The sequence below is a fragment of the Chiloscyllium punctatum genome, chromosome 49, assembly GCF_047496795.1.
Source record: "Chiloscyllium punctatum isolate Juve2018m chromosome 49, sChiPun1.3, whole genome shotgun sequence".
Taxonomy (NCBI): Eukaryota; Metazoa; Chordata; class Chondrichthyes; order Orectolobiformes; family Hemiscylliidae; genus Chiloscyllium; species Chiloscyllium punctatum.
Window position 1 is genome coordinate 11,291,537 of NC_092787.1, and position 16,478 is coordinate 11,308,014.

The 16,478-nt window shown below is 38.5% G+C and overlaps 1 protein-coding gene across 4 annotated transcripts in view; it reads left to right on the forward strand.

Annotated features, from left to right (window-relative positions):
- Nucleotides 1–3,589: 3,589 nt before the first annotated feature.
- mvb12ba (multivesicular body subunit 12Ba) overlaps nucleotides 3,590–16,478 on the forward strand; it is a 182,846-nt gene continuing 169,957 nt past the window's right edge. For 2 of the 4 annotated variants that reach the window (XM_072566305.1, XM_072566303.1), the window contains exon 1: nucleotides 4,062–4,181. In XM_072566305.1, coding sequence (XP_072422406.1) covers nucleotides 4,131–4,181 — 51 coding nt within the window. In that variant the 5' untranslated portion in view covers nucleotides 4,062–4,130. Of the gene's footprint in view, nucleotides 3,832–4,061; nucleotides 4,182–16,478 lie in introns of those variants that run through there. The other 2 variants (XM_072566306.1, XM_072566304.1) reach the window with 2 other exon arrangements.

A 16,478-nucleotide genomic window follows, 5' to 3' on the forward strand; every position in this document is an offset into this window, starting at 1 on the left:
ACTTATGAGATGTTACTATTTTGGAACGCTTAATGAGTAGTTCATAATTTTGTTAAGTATTTCAATAGAGTTATAGTTAAGTCAATTTTTCAATTCCACTTTTACTTTGTCTGTATTTTAACAATAGTGTCTGAATAAAGCCTGGTAGTTTGAACAAATGAATTGTACCTAGAATGTAACACCTGGCATTTGGCATTAAAATAAGAAAACATTACTGTCTAGGTATCTCCTTGACATGTTTTCAGCAAGTTTAATCTGGCCCATAACATCGTGCTCAATTGGATAAAGTTGTAATTCATCCACAACTCAATGTTTGGCATAACTCAATCTCTGTACATGTGTTGTCTTACAGCAAAACAGAACATAAGTGAAGCTGCCTTCACAGGCTTCATGGTATGTTATACATTGTGTTACAAGTAGATCATATTATATTGTACAAATAAAGAATACACTGATGTAAATTTAAAGCAGCAATTTCATTGCCAGATTTAGAAAATTGCTGTAAACCAAGCTTTGGTCCTATGGTTTATGACATAATTGAAATCTCTTGATAAGATTACAACCTTCTAATTTACTTGCAGTCAGGCATTATCACATATCCGCAGTATAAAGTTATAATCTGAATAATACAACTGTGAAATCTAAGTGCCAACATTTTATTTTAACAAGTTATAAATGGAGCAACAGCTGCTTGGAATGCATTCTGCTATCCCAACAATTTTCCCTTCTAACTTCAATACTAGCTTAGCTGACGGATTTTAATACTCTACTTTTGATATCTATCTCTCTGCACTTTCTCTGATTTTGAGTTAGCTGCGATTGTTTAGGTTGAAGTTTGCAGTTAGAAGTGTGAATATTCCAATTCTAAATCTACTGTTGCCCATTGTGCCCTGCCATTAATCTTCCCTTTTCTCTTCCTATTTTCAGGATTAATTGCCCCCTATTGCTCCTGTTCTCCCCATGCCCCTCCTCCCCCCAACTTGAGTTTTAAGGCAATCATGTATTTGGAGCCATGTTGAGAAACTATTTCAGTCTGCTAATATTAATGTTACACAGGGGAGCCAGATTGCAAGCATTGTTTTTTCTAACAAGTTTGTGAATTTCTAACAAGTTGTGAAGGGGCGGCATGGTGGCGCTCAGTGGTTAGCACTGCTACCTCACAGCACCAGGATCCCAGGTTCGATTCCAGCCTTGGGCAATTGTCTGTGTGGAGTTTGCATATTGCCTCCATGTCTGCGTGGGTTTCCTCTGAGTGCTCCGGTGCTCCAGTTTCCTCCCTGAATCGGTCATGCTAAATTGTCCTTAGTGTTAGGTGCATCTGTCAGAGGGAAATGGGTCTGGGTGGGTTACCCTTCGGAGGGTAGGTGTGGAGTGGTTGGGCCGACGGGCCTGTTTCCACACTGTAAGGAATCTAATCTAATCTAGCCTTCGTTCACCCAGCCAAAACAACCACAAGTTAAAGGATTGTCAATGTAGCTCAGTAGTTAGCACTGCTACCTCACAGCTCCAGGGACTCAGGTTTGACTTGAGCCTTGCGTGGCTGTCTGTGTGAAGTTCATTGTACGTTTGGACTCTCTGCTTCTCCACATAGAACCATAGAGACATACAGCATGGATGCTGCCCTTAAGTGGCTATAGAGGGTAGACACTGTCACACAGCTCCTTCTGGAATAGGCTTTTGCAAAGGAAGTGTGGAGAGAATGCAGTGGCTTTTGTCGAGGTTCATCACGAGCAACTCCATGATGCAGGACTCTGAGTCCTGGGATGTACACTGAGACAAACATCGATTGCGCCTGGGGGTCCATCAACTCAGTGAAAGACATTCTGTTTTGCCTGAAATTTGTTGGTCTTCCAGAGCAAGGAGTTTACTTGACTGAGTGTTGCAAATTGGGAGAAAGTGAGGACTGAAGGTTCTGGAGATCAGAGTCGAGAGTGTGGCACTGGAAAAGCACAGCAGGCGAGGCAGCACCTGAGGAGCAGGAGAATCGATATTTTGAGCATCAGGAATTCCTGTGTTGCAAACTAACACATTCTAAGGTCTGGGACTATGCGCTGAGGGACAGACTAAAGCTCAGGGTAGAGGCTGCCAAGGCGCAGGGGGAAAAAACCACCATCTAAAGTCTTTCCGATGAAGTTCAGAGTGGAGTTTGTTCAGTTATCGAACACTCTGGTGCTTCAAATTTATGTAAATAAAGTCTTGTACAAGTAAGAGATGTCTTTGGCTTGTTCATTGGTTAGTCAAACTCCAATGTTTGTTTGTTTCTTCTTATGCTATTATACAGGCTATGTATGTATGTAAAGATATTTTATGAATAAAGTATTTTTTGAAATAAAAAATTAGCTGTCTGTGTGGAGTTTGCACATTCTCTCTGCTTCTGTGTGGGTTTCCATTGGATGCTTTAATTTCCTCCCACAGTCCAAAGATGTGCAGGTTATGTATATTGGTCGTGCTAAATTGCCCCAGAATGTGCAGGCTAGATGGGTGAGTCATGGTAAATATGGGATTACAGGGTCTGGGTGGGAGGCTCTTCAGAGGACTGGTGCAGACTTGATGGACCAAATGGCCTCTTTCTGTACTGTAGGACTTCTAAAATGGTCCTCATAATTTTCAGACTCTGACCTATTTTCATCTAAGCATGTTGCTTAAATTTTTAAAAGTTGGTTTTTTCATTCTTATTTAATCACAGATTTTATGTCTAACATTATTTTGGAATTGCCAGATCTCTAGTTAGAGTCACATTTACGTACATTTCTTAACTCAAATCTTTAATAAAAAATGAAAACTTTTTTTTGTTTTGATTTAGCTTTTATGGGTGCCTTTGTAGAGTTGTTTGGCCGACCTGCCGACACGAGGAAATTGTTACCAATGAGATTGATATATATCATCAAAGAATGAAACTCCTTGCAAAACCCTGAATAAAATCTGATAATTGGGGCTTCTTTTATTTTTAGAGTGATACGTTGATTCAACTGTTAAACCAAATAAATGTGCACCTGCTGAGTCTCATTCGCTTTGAAAATGTTATCAAGTTTGAAATAAACATAACTTAATGTGGTTAAGTCAGCAATATAATAAACAAAATTCATTTTGAGCTAATTTATGAGTTATGCACAAAAAACGTTCTGAGTACAGGAAACTCGTACTGTGCAGGCTGGCGGAGATGGCATTCAACATAAAGGAAAATGAAAGGCTTGCACAATCACAAGATATTCTGAAGTGTTTTAGTGTGTTTTGAAATGCAGTCACTGTTGAAGGAAACACAGAAGCCAATTTGCGCCAAGCAAGCTCTCACAAATGACCTGATTTTTGTTTTGTGTGACCTTGATCAAGGGATAAATACCGGCTGGGGCACACTGGGCAGAACTAGTGACCGATTCCTCGGGGTGGTTCTGTGCAACCTTTGATGCCCCCTGAGAGGTCAGACCCTGGGATCAAGACGTCAAGGGGCGCGGAGGGTGTTGGTAAGCTGGTGGGTCAGGTGAGAGTGCCAATGAAAGCCACAGAACAGGGTGGGGAATGGGTTAACGTGGGTCAACCAGGCTTTGATAGGAGTCTCTGCAAATGTGCAGCAGTCCTCCCTGTGGGTGTGTGGGTTGATTGACAGTTGAGCTGGTGCTGCTCTGGGAGGGGAGACAGTGCAGGCTGCAGGGCTGGGGGATCCGGCTCCTTTAATTCGGATGTTAAAAGCCGCCGCTGTTTTATTTGCTGAAGATTCTGAGAGAGAGACTGACAGACAGGGAGATAACCTGGGTTCCCCCTCCCTCCCCTCCCCTCCCCTTAGCCAACCCTAGGCTTTGTCCTGAGTGTCGGTTTGTTTGTTTTTTAATTTTGGTAAGGATTTACCCTCCTCGTTTATGTTGATCGTTTCGTTGTCCTCTTTTCTTTTAGCGCTTCTGGCTGCGTTTCTGTCGGCTCCTTCGCTCCTGTCCGGGCGGGCCCGCTGTAGCGCTGCTGGGTCGCCCGGTCCACGGCTTCACGCAAGCCCGAGGCTTTGAGGCCTAGTGTGGGAGTTTGGGGGGGGGGGGGTGTGTGTATGTTGGGGGAAGGGAAGGCTGCACCTTCATTGACTCGTGCTTTTGTGTTTTTTTTAAAAAACATAAATTAATTATTTATTGGGGGGGTGGGTGGCCATGAAAAGCTGTTTTTGTGTCAGACGGAGAGACGAGGTGCCGCAATTAACAGTTAAGTTTATTTTTTGTTTATGGGGGCCGGGGGGGAGAAGCAAAAGTTTCACTGGGTTACACAGGGCTGGACGTTCACTGTGAAGTGGATTTTCTTTTTTCAAGGAGATTTATGGCATTTAAATATCTGTATTTGTAATGCAGTGAATGCTGGATTAATGCAGGGAAGAGAGGCTCCAGGCCTTTAATCAATTTATTGTTTGAATTTCACTCCTCCTGTCCACAGCCAGACCTAATGTTTTATTTTTCTCTCTCCATTGTGGTTCCTCTTGACAATAGGAAGCATTTTAATGTAGTGTCCCAATATTTGCCATCGTGTATCTTTACACTTGCATCTTACTGAAACTGGCCAATCCTGATATGCAGTTTTTTTTATTGCAATTAAATGTTGGGAATCATTCGATTTATTTCTGAAAGGCCTGGCTTTGTTTGAACAATTAATGAATTGATATTCTATACTTGCTCAGTGGTTACAGTATCATTTTATTAGCTTCTTGAAATCTAGGAATTAAGTTCAACCCTGCATAGTGCAGAATAAAGCTAATCACTGTAAAATTTCAGATTGGCTTTGGGGAAATCTTTCTTATTGCACACAATAGTTTAGTTATACACCTTATGGGTTTTTTTGTGACATATTTGGAGCATGCAGTTCATTGTATATGAAAAATTGCAAATTTCTCATAGGTCTAACTTCTAATCTGCTATGCTACTAATTTGGTAACGATGGTGTCTTGTCTAAAATATAACATGCTGCGTTTGTTTTTGAGAATGGTGTCAGCAGCATTTTTAAATTATGTTTACAAGCATTTTTTTAAAGTGTATTAGACATTTCTTAAATAATTTTTCTTTGTAAACCAGTTTTTAAATCTTCAGTTTCTTAAGTATGGAAGACTTGTGCATTTCTTATGAAACACTTTTCATATCAAAGTTATGTTTCATAAAGTATTTAATCAGCATCTATTTTCATGAAATGTTTTGGAAAGATCAGATGTTATAAGATGAAATGAAGTCTGGAATAATTTTCTCTCCTATTGAAGATCATTCTTGTTGGAACACGCACAAAATACTACAAGTACTGACTTCGCTTGAATGAGTGCAGATTGTGAATTTTGAGGACTGTTTTAATTGTAAAGGGCATCTTGGTCTAGTCTGATCCTTTTTTTTAAGTCATGTGAACTATACAGTGTGGGTCATTGGTATTTGAAGTGGGAACCTTGACATGTTTTTGCCTCTAGTAGCCTGAGAAGTGAGGGGTGGTTATGTTGTTCCAACTAAGATAATTAACTCAGCATAGTTAAAAATCAAACACCAGGTTATAGTCCAACAGGTTTAATTGGAAGCACACTAACCTTTGGAGTGTTGCTCCTTTATCAGGTAATAGAGGAGGGTTCAATCCTAACACACAGAATTTATAGCAAAAATTTACAGTGTAATGTAACTGAAATTACACATTGAAAAAATTTTTCAATGTATAATTTCAGTTACATCACACTGTAAATTTTTGCTATAAATTCTGTGTGTTAGGATTGAGTCCTCCACTATCACCTGATAAAGGAGCGAATCTCCGAAAGTTAGTGTGCTTCCAATTAAACCTGTTGGACTATAACCTGGTGTGTGATTTTTAACTTTGTACACCCCAGCCCAACACCGGCATCTCCAAATCATAACTCAGCATAGATTGATAAGTTAGAGTAATTTATAAATTATCAATAAAAACATAACTTACTGAGTATGACTGTATCTGTGGAGAGAAAGAATTAACATTTCGGGCCTGTGACTTTTCATCAGAACAGGGAAAAGATAAGGCTTTGAGGAAGGGGTAAATGGGACAAGAACAAAAGGTCAGTGATAGAATGAAAGACGAGAGCCTAAATGACTGCAGAGTCAGCCTTCCAGGGCCAATGGTGCTAAATGCTGAGAACACAAATATCTTTTGTAAAGAAGGTGAGGTATACTGTCTGGATGCATATATGATCACTTACCGGTCTGTGTTTTGTTACTGAAGTTATATAGATAGATAGATTTGGAGAAGTTGGAACTGGTTGCTTTTGAGTAGAGAAAGTTATGGGGAGACTAGAGAAAAGCATTCAAGATCATAAGGGGTCAGCACAAGTTAGATCAGATCTGTTCCCATTGGTGGAAGGTTCAAGAGCAAGATGGGACAGATTTAAGGTAACTGGCAACAAGAAGCAATTGTGACTTGAGGATCTAATTTTTCATGCAATGAGTGATTAGGATCTGGAATGTACTGTCTCACTATAGTGGAGACAGGTTCAATCAAAGAAGTTGGGAGAGAATTAGATTGGTATCTGAAGAAGAAAGATGTGCAGGACTACATGGAAAAGGTGAGGGAGTGGCAGTAGATGAATGGCTTTCTGTGTTGTAAAAATTCTGTTGTAACAATGTAAGAAATAAGATCCGGAGTAGGCTATTTGACCCTTTGAACCTTCACCACTATTCTGTTCGGTCACGGTTGGTTTGATCTCTGCTCAGCCCCAGTTTCCTGTGTCTAGGAACCCTATGGTTATGCAGAAGTCTTGGCCTTGAATATTTTCAATGACGCAGCTTCCTTAGCTCTGTGGGGTACAAAATTCCAAGCAATCATAACCCTCTGACTCAAGAAATTTTTCCCAATCTTCACCTTAAATGGGCAATTCCTTTTTCTGAAACTGCCTCCTAATTCCAGTTCTCCTATGAGGGAAAACGTTATACACTTCTTTTCAAGGCCTCTTGGAACTGTATGTGCTTCAATGCAACAACCTTTTATTGTTCCAAACTTCAATGAATGTTGGCGCAAACTCCTCAATTTTTTTTCTCTCTGATAACCTAGCAATTTCATCCCAGGAATCAACACAAGGATCCTTTTCTAAATTGCCTCCAGTATAACAATGGTAATTAGCTGTAGTCCTCTTTGGTTTAGAGATAGGTGTCTCCAGTTGAGCGAGACAATTTGTTGTATAGCTTGAGGGGCACCACTCCATATCAAGTTTGGAGTGAGGTATGGAGACAGGCCTCTATGAGACTCTGCAGTTGGTATGGAGACTGAACCTATCCTGTTGGTGTCACTCTGTGTATCACACTAGCTGTCTAGCTAACTGATATAGCTTTCCCTAAATAAGAAAAACAAAAATTATACCAAAATCATGCAATGATCTTTGTTTAATGGTGATTCTCTATTTACTGTATGCAAGTATAAATGAAAGCCAGTTGCATTCATCTCAGACTTTTGTTCATATCTGATTGTTGAACAATTTGAGATTTTTGAAAACCTTTTCAGCATATATAGCTTTGAAAATTAGAATGACTGTTTGCAGTTATTACATTTGCAGCATTTCCAATTTGACAACAGTTTACTGAGAGTGTTTAATCTGCTGTCATGGACATTATTGACAAGTAGTGAATAATGGGAATTACCTAGGAAGTTTGAATTTCTGATGGGCAATTCCCCTGCACCCTGGGCTCCTCTGCAGAATTCTGACTCTGAGCTTAGAGATAGAGATTTTAGACAATTCTGACCTTTGACTTGGATAGTTACCCACGAAATGTTAGTCAGAAAAATATTAGTCTAACTCTTGGATAAATACACAACCAACCTCCAAATCACTCACACTGATATCCAACCCTTAATTCCTCTGCTTGAGTCCCAGCCTACCCACTGTTGTCTCTGGACTACCCACCCTGACTGCCTGACCACCAACTCAACTTGGTAACCCTCATTGACCACTCACCACACTCGACCAGACCTACCCCTGCAACTTTATCTGAATTCAGATTCATACACTTGCCCTTCACTTAATTTTTCTTGCCTTAGAGTGACTAGTATTGTAAGGAACCAACATCATAGCACGTCTTCCATTTAACATTTCAGCTTTGTAATGAAGCTCCTTATGGGACAGTACACTTGATGTTTTCTGAAGAAGTCAGGCTTGGAAGACCGATTGGAAATGTGGAATAGTGTCAGGATGGGCAAACATTGGAGCAGAGCAGCAATTTGATAGTGGTTGTCATTTTGTGGAAGGTCCAGGCCTTTAGTTTGATTCTGAGCTGATTTCACATGTTGAACCCTGTGTTTATAATTTGCAGTGGTTATATGTGGTTGTTAACTTCTATTTAAAAAAAATGACTGTAGAAGAAAAGGAAATCTAGATGTGGGGCAATTCTGAGTTGGTTCTAAGTAACTGTGGAAAAAGTGATATGCTCCATGGGCTACAATCATTTGATAATAAGAGTTGAATATATTCAGGAAATGGAATCAACAGACACATTTAGGCCGGATGATGGTCATACAAGTGTAACAGCTTGGCAAGGATATGATGTTTTCAGTAGAATAAAGTGAACTGTGTTAATTTGTGCCAGAGGCTAAGGGGCAAATTCCATTTTTAGAGGAATGAACAATAGTTTTAATGTCTACGCTGCCAGGAGTGTCCCTGTTTGGTTCCCTTGAGTGAGCCCCTTTTGAAACAAAATCTAATTGATGCACCATGACAGTGAAACTAAACCTCTTTCAAATGTAGTTTAATACCCAGATTAACTTTTACTTTAATAATTATAAATAAAAAGACTTTTAAAATATGATTCCACTTATCTACACATTTTTCTGTGCTCTTCTTTGTTCTATACATAACTTTTTTTTGTTGCACCTTTTATCCTGTTTTTGCGTGTTTATTAATCCCTGCCTCCTGATGTTTCTGTTGGCTTTGTTAGTTTGCATCTGTATGTAAATAGTCTCTGATTTAAATGTGATTAACTAGTTATTCTGTCCTGCTAAGGAACTGAGCAACCTTGTTCGAGCCACTTCTAGTTCTGCGGAATCTAGACTAAACTCCTGTTAAAGTCAGGGTGATATTCAGAAGCTCAAATTGGTTCAAGTGTTCAGGGTAACTGGTTAGAGCCAAGTAACCCTTTCTCAGTAGAGCTGAGATCTAACCACAGTTGTTTGAAAACATGCTTGTTTCAATTTCCTAATTATGGTGGAGCTCCTTTTTTTAAAACAAATAGGTATAACTGTTATTTAATTGGTATTAGGCATATTTAATGCATTGATTTCAATGTACAGTATAACGAGTTCTTGTGGAGTGGTAATGTCCCTACCTCTAGGCCAGAAGGCCTAGTTTCAAGTTCCACCTACTCCAGAGATGTACCATACCAGACCTGTCTGATCAGGTTCTTTAAAAAATATTTACATCATGGCCAATCACAGACAGACCAGGGTGTTTAAATGTATGCTCATCTTCCATTAATGACTCAAATTTACATTTCTTATCTTTTGTTCAAATTGCTTCATTGCATCATTCCTTCTCATCTTTGTAACCTCCTGTAATCCTCTGAAAACTCAGTATTCCTCCAGTTCTGACCTCCAGTACATCTCTCACTATATTAGCCTCTCCAGTGAAAACCCATGCTTTAATCTGTCTTGCTAGAGAGGACTTGGGTTTCCATTTGCATTTCATCTTTTTAAGATCCTCGTTCAAATCTTCCTCCTTGACCAACATTTTCTTATTCTTTAATGATAACAGTTCCTCCTTTGACTAGGTTTCAGTTTGTCTGATTATACTTTGCTCATGTTAATGTTCAGTGTTTTTGTAGGCTTTTTGAATATGATGTGTTTGAGACTAAGTGCAAACTCTGCATTACAAAGTATTTACATGCATTCACTTCAATTACAGAATATTGGATAGAAGCTGAATGAAAAATACATTTTATTTTGTTCTTAATTTCTTTCTTTGCCCAGAAGAACTAAAAGCATTTTGATCCCTCCTGTTGAAATGAGTTTTCAATGTCAGGAATCAAAACTGCGATCAATTTGCTTATGGACTGGTTGGACCGAGGGGTCTATTTCCATGCTGTACAACTCTTTCCCTTACCCTTGAGGGTTTGACTCAGACACTGTCTTCAGCACAAATCTACATGTGTTTCCTCATAGGTCAAGGGCAGTGTGTCTGGCTTTTCTCTTTTCCTATTTTTAATTGTTGCAAAGTCCTTTCAAAGGGAACTTCAGGAAGGACAATACCTAATGTACCTAATGGTCTGCAAAACCAAAAAGTGTGCACATAAACTTAAAGCATCATTCATAAGTACCTATCAATGTTAGGCTTTTATAGTTTGAAGCTGAGCAATGATATTTAGATTTGTATTTCTTAGATTTACTATAACTCTACTTTTCATGACAAACTTGGAAAGTTGGAGTTGGATAGTTTTACAAATGGATTTGGTAATTTGATTGAACTTTCATGGTGCTACTATAATTTGGAATCCAACTTATTTATAGAAAAATTCATAGCTTTAGCAGATAGTCAGAAATGCTTAGTTTCAGTGGTCTGTCTGTGGAGCTGCTGAATTATTAAGTACCATGGCCTCTTTTTCTAAAGTTTTCTGCCCATTGCAGCTGTTTTTTAGTGGCTAGGGGATTTATAGGTTATTGCTGGGTTGGTGTGTCAGTCATAACCAGGTAGTATACCTGGTTTGGAATTTCAAATCTTTTATCAGTATTTAACTGTGTCCTGTACCAAAGAGAAAATACTTCTTGAGTTAAGGTGAAAATGATGATGTGGCTGCAAAATTGGCTTATTTGCAGAATTAAAGGCTGGCATGTGAGTTTTCTTTAGACTGGGAAGTGATTCGCAATGGTGTTTCTCAGGGATTGGTTCTCCTCTTTATAAATTTCTTAGCTTCATGTATAAGAAGCAACATTATAAAGTTTGCAGAATGTTCGTGATGAAGTGGTAGATCATGATGGTTAGAGATTTCAGGATACCATAATTTGGAGATGCCGGTGTTGGACTGGGGTGGACAAGTTAAAAATCACCCAACATCAGGTTATAGTCCAACAGGCTTAATTCGAAGCACTAGCTTTCGGAGTGACGCTCCTTCATCAGGTGGTTGTTAGGATGCCATAGACATGGTGATATTCGCAGAAGCATGGTCTTTGAAATTTCATATGGAGAAATGTGAAGTGATGCACTTTTGGGATGATTAATATAGAAAGACTAGTGGTTTTCACATGGTATGGTTTTGGAAAGTATAGATCTACACGAAAAAAACTTTGTATGTACCCATCCTTAAAGGTAGAACAGCAAATTGAAGTGGTTTCTACTTTGTCATCTGGAATCAATAAATGACTTTGAAATGCAGAAAGCCATTGACTGTAGTCGTTACAGTCAAGTAACATTACAAACACAAAAATACTTTTAGCTCTTTCTATAACAGTTAAAACCTGTTCCTTTAGGATCATATAAATAACTCAGTCACTTGTAAGGAAGAAGTTTACTTTTAACATTGAATCTGTAATGTAGATCTAAAGCTTCTGCTTTAGGCAAAAGTACACAGTGTTTCTAGATACCCAACAAATGCTGTTGGGCCACCCCAGTGGTTTATCATCAAAGGAATGTGACTTGTGTTTGATGGTAATCACAGTGGTGCATCATCTGCCTTGAACTAAGCTTTGTGCATGTTATAACATTTTTGTCATGCTGGAAGAGAGACCACAGCTCAGTTTTCCACTTGCTGTCAAGTTTGTTTATTCTTGACTCACTGAAATGTCAATATTTTCTGTCCATCCTAACTGGAATCCACAAGGCTGGGGCTCCCACCCTCCTCTCCCCAGCTTTTATTAACCACCTGTTCAGATTTTATTGCCTTTCAGGAAGATGTTGCACTTTCTTTGAATTTATATAACTAAGCTTCTAAGACGCTTTGTATCAATATTTTTTGCTAAGTTAAAAATCGCACAACACCAGGTTATAGTCCAACGGGTTTAATTGGAAGCACTAGCTTTTCGGAGCGCTGCTCCTTCATTAGTTGGTTGAGCTTCCAATTAAACCTGTTGGACTATAACCTGGTGTTGTGTGATTTTTTTTTAACTTTGTACACTCCAGTCCAACACCGCCATCTCCCAAATCATGAATGTTTTTTGCTACAGAAAAAGGGGAGAAAAGTTAATCCCTAATCAAAAACTTATTACAATGAGAGAGATCAAAATGAAGGTGGAATGAAAACATTTGTAAGAGATTAAAGTAAGAATGTATTACATTGGAAAGAATTTAACATTTTCCAAGGAGAAATGAGGTTCCTGCATAATATGTTTTTAAAAAAAACAATTTCTTACCCAGTCTTTTCTGCCTTTTTAAAAGTAAAATATACTTGAATCTCAGTAACCATCTATGTAGATATTTAAAAGGTCTGGCGGCTTTCAGTACAAATTGCCAGTATGTGTAAAGTTGTATAAAAGCTGCTTGTGCAGCCATAAGTGATCAATGTAACTAATCATTATGCAGTTGATGAATACTATGAAACAAATTTAGGAAGTATACCATAGTCTTCATTTAGATTCTAAAAGCTATTTCATTCTGTTCATTGCTGTTCAGTAGAGAGGCAATAATGTTATTTAATTGGCTGATTTTTAAACTATTTCAGAAGTGTACTGTATCATTTCAAGATGTTTTAAATTGATAAGTTCAGGTTTATATTTGTGATTTCTTAGGCTTGTAGTATTAATACTGGATAGTATTTCACAGATTTTCCACTGAAGACTGGCTAAAGGACATGGCCAGAAAAATAGTGAAGTGTCAAGACTTTTGAATATCTCTTTCTTGCAGTGAGCTTTATCTTAGGCCTTAGGAAAGGCTATACTATAGGCCTCATGATATACTCTCAGGGCTCACTGATTGAAGAAATAATTGAAGAATTGTATGGCATTAAAATTAAATTTTAAGGAGACTGAAGTCACTGTTTTTCAAATCCTGCTCAAACTCCGTTCGCTCATTGACTCCACTAACTTCCCTGGCAATTGACCCTGAGTTGTGTTTCTGACCATGTATCCGCCCCCATTTCGAAGACAGCTTATTTTCACCTCTTGGACATAAAATAACTTGGTCCATGTCTCAACTGATCTGAATTAAAAGGCCTTATTCAGGAGACCATTAATTCAAGACTTGACCACTTCAGCATACTCTTGGCTGGTCTCTTTTTTTTTGTCCTCACTATAAACTTGAGATCATCCAAAACTCTCCTATCTGTGCCTCAACTTGCATTCTGACCTATCCATCTGTCATCCTGTGCTTATTGATCTACTTTGGCTCTTAGTAAAAACAACAGCTTGAAGAGTCATTTGGACTGCATGGGTGTCTTGGTGGTTAGCACTACTTCTCCTCAATGGCAGGGACCTCAGGTTTGATTCTGACCTTGGATGACTGTCTGTGTGGAGTTTGTACATTCTCCTTGTGTCTGTGTGGGTTTCCTCTGGGTGTTCAGATTCCTCCAAGGATGTGCAGGTTAGGTTGATTAGCCACAGTAAATGTAGGATTGCAGGGAAAACGGTTGGGGGGAGGAGCGAGTCCAGGTGGAATGCTCTTAAGATGGTCATTTCAGACTCAATGGATGGAAAGGCCTCTTTCTGCACTGTAGGGATTCTGCGATTATCTGTGATTATCTTTATTTTCAAATTCTGCCATTGCCTTACCTGATGTATCTCTGTAAAATGGTGGGACCCCATAATCCTTCAAAAAAATTATGTTCACCTAATTCTGGCCTTTTGTGCAGCCATAGGTGAGTGATGATGACCATTAGTGACCATGCCTTTGTTGCTTAGGTCCTCAGCTCTGGACTATTGTTCCTATAGCTCCCTGACACACACTTTCCCTTTCCTTCTTTATGAAACATCTACAAAACTTCAACCAGAAATGTACATCTTACCATCTGACCACATACATCCTTACTTGAAGATATGTTGCATTTCTTGTGCTTCTTCAAAGTACTGAGCATTTTTTTAAATGATAGGGGCATTATATAAATTTATTCAATTCTGTATCTCACATCTGAAGGGTCAGTTTTACTGTAAATAGTTGTTCACATTACAAGTTAACTCTGAAAAATGAATAATGGTCATCTGTACAGATAGCTATCTGCTGTGGTAGGATAGATTTTGATAATGTGAGCAGTGAATTTACTATTTCCTTATTGCTGCGTAATTATGACAAAAATAATTTTAGACTTGTATGTGCTTCAGAGTTTCACTATGATTTAAAACTGTATGTGTGGTTTCCAGAAAGTATTTCACAAAGGTTGCCCTCTAAGAATGACTTGGAACAGTTCTGGTTTCCACATGTTCTTAGAAGTGACAATGGATTATGTTGAGCTATTGAAAATTGTCTTTTAATGCTACAGCCAGAAATAGTTTAACTACAGTCTTGACTGAAGCTACGTTCAAAACTCTGACAGTGCAGAATTGAGGTTGAAAAGGCACTCAATTTTTAAAATTTGATGCAGTTGTTCCGTGATCAAATTGTATCTTTCAATGAAGTTTTATTTTGGAGTTTGTCCAAAGGTCATTTGGTTTCTGTTTTGCTTCCTGTAAAGTTATTTTACTCTCACTGTTGTGGTTTAACTTGGTTATGTAGTGAAGTCAGATTTCCTAGAACTCTATTCTGTCAATTGAATTGCCTGTCTGGATGAACTTGCCACCAAATTTTTTAATGAATATTGAACTGAACTGGATAGACTGTGATCGGTAGGAAAAGAGCCATTAACGTCAACAAACCTTCTGAAAATAGGAAATGTGTGTTCAAATCCCAGGGTGCCTGCATTGGTGGCATTTCAGTTTTCTGCTTCACTCTCTTGTGATACTTGCGAATGCATTTTTTTGCATTTCCTTCCTGCTGCTGCTCTTGCTGTACTTGTCTAATGACAACCTTTAGATTGTAGCAATAATATCCCTTGACTTTGTGGATACCTGCATCTCAGGAGGCACGGTGGCTCAGTGGGTTAGCACTGCTGCCTCACAGGTTCAATTCCAGCCTCGGGCGACTGTCTGTGTGGAGTTTGCACGTTCTCCTATGTCTGTGTGGGTTCCTCCCACAGTCCAAAGATGTGCAGGGCAGGTGAATTGGCCATGCTAAATTGCCCACTGTGTTGGGTGTATTAATCAGAGGGAAATGGGTCTGGGTGGGTTACTCTACGGAGGGTTGGTGTGGACTTGTTGGGCTGAACGGCCTGTTTCCACATTGTAAGAAGTCTAAATCAAGCATCGAAGTCTTTTCAAAAGCAGACTAAGTTAGCTTAATTCAAGGTCAGGTTAATTTGATTGAGTTTGTAAACTGCTTTATTTCACATTATAGTGAAATACAGGATACGATTGTATAGTTTGATCAGCGTAGCAGTTCATTTTGAAGTTCTTGTAATGATATAATGGTGTAATAAATGTGTGCCATCACATCATTTGCATTGTCTGACTGGATTTCGGTGCAGTATCCTTGCAAACTGACCTGGGGTCTCGATTTAGAATCACACTCTCTAATTTACCCTAGCCTTTTGGAAAATACTGACTAAGGTTCTGGTATCTCCTAGTGTTTTCTATAAAATCTCTCTCTAACCATATGGAAAAGTACCACCCCTGTCAGACTGACAGAGATCAAAGGATTTGCAACGCTTCAATGAGTGTGCCTTTTCAAGTGCATGACAAACTAGCAAGTTGTATATTTTAACTCTTGAGGCAAAAAATACTCATTAACAAATTAACCAAAGTTTTTCCTTTTTAAAAGAAAAATAAGGAAATCTGTTTTCTTTTTAGAAACTTAACCTTTTCTTGCTGCTTTGTGGAAAAAAAGAGGGAAATCCAGAAATTCTCCTAAGTTGAACAGCAATCGCAACTGAATGTTTGTTTGTAAAATAACTTGGATTAAGTGTAATAATACTTAGATTTATGTTGCATGGAAGGCAGCATTGCTATTTGCCTGTACCCCCGCACCTCCCAAAAAATAAGTGGTTAGTGGATGTTATTTTGTGCTAATTCTTGTTGGCAGTCGTTAAGAATTATTGTGTAATCACTCTAGCAGACTGGAGCACAGTTGATTTCAGAAGATCATTTGTTTCTTCACTCAAGTCACCACATATGAAAAGCAAAGTGATTTTGTTATTAACTTGATTTGAAGTGATATATTTTCAGTTACAGTTCTTCGAAGTTTTACTCTTTGGGACAAAAATGGAAAACCTTTAAGTATCTTTACTGCTGCTCTATAATTAAGTATTAAAAATGGATTGATTTGGATAAATTCTGCAGCTGTGCTGACAAAACACTGCAATTAATTCAATTCTGGTCTTCAGGAGAATTCTATATTCTATGATATTTTGAAATGCTTCCCTTGTTGAAAGGAATTAGTTTTATACTTCATCCAGTTTATATTCCAGTTGTTTCCAGTTGGTGCACTGAACTATTTTGCTGCTAAGCACCACCTTTCTTCTAGTAGAAGAATTTCAGTCTTGGCCTTAAGTTTCTTTCTTATTGAATTGTCTGACAAATCTGTT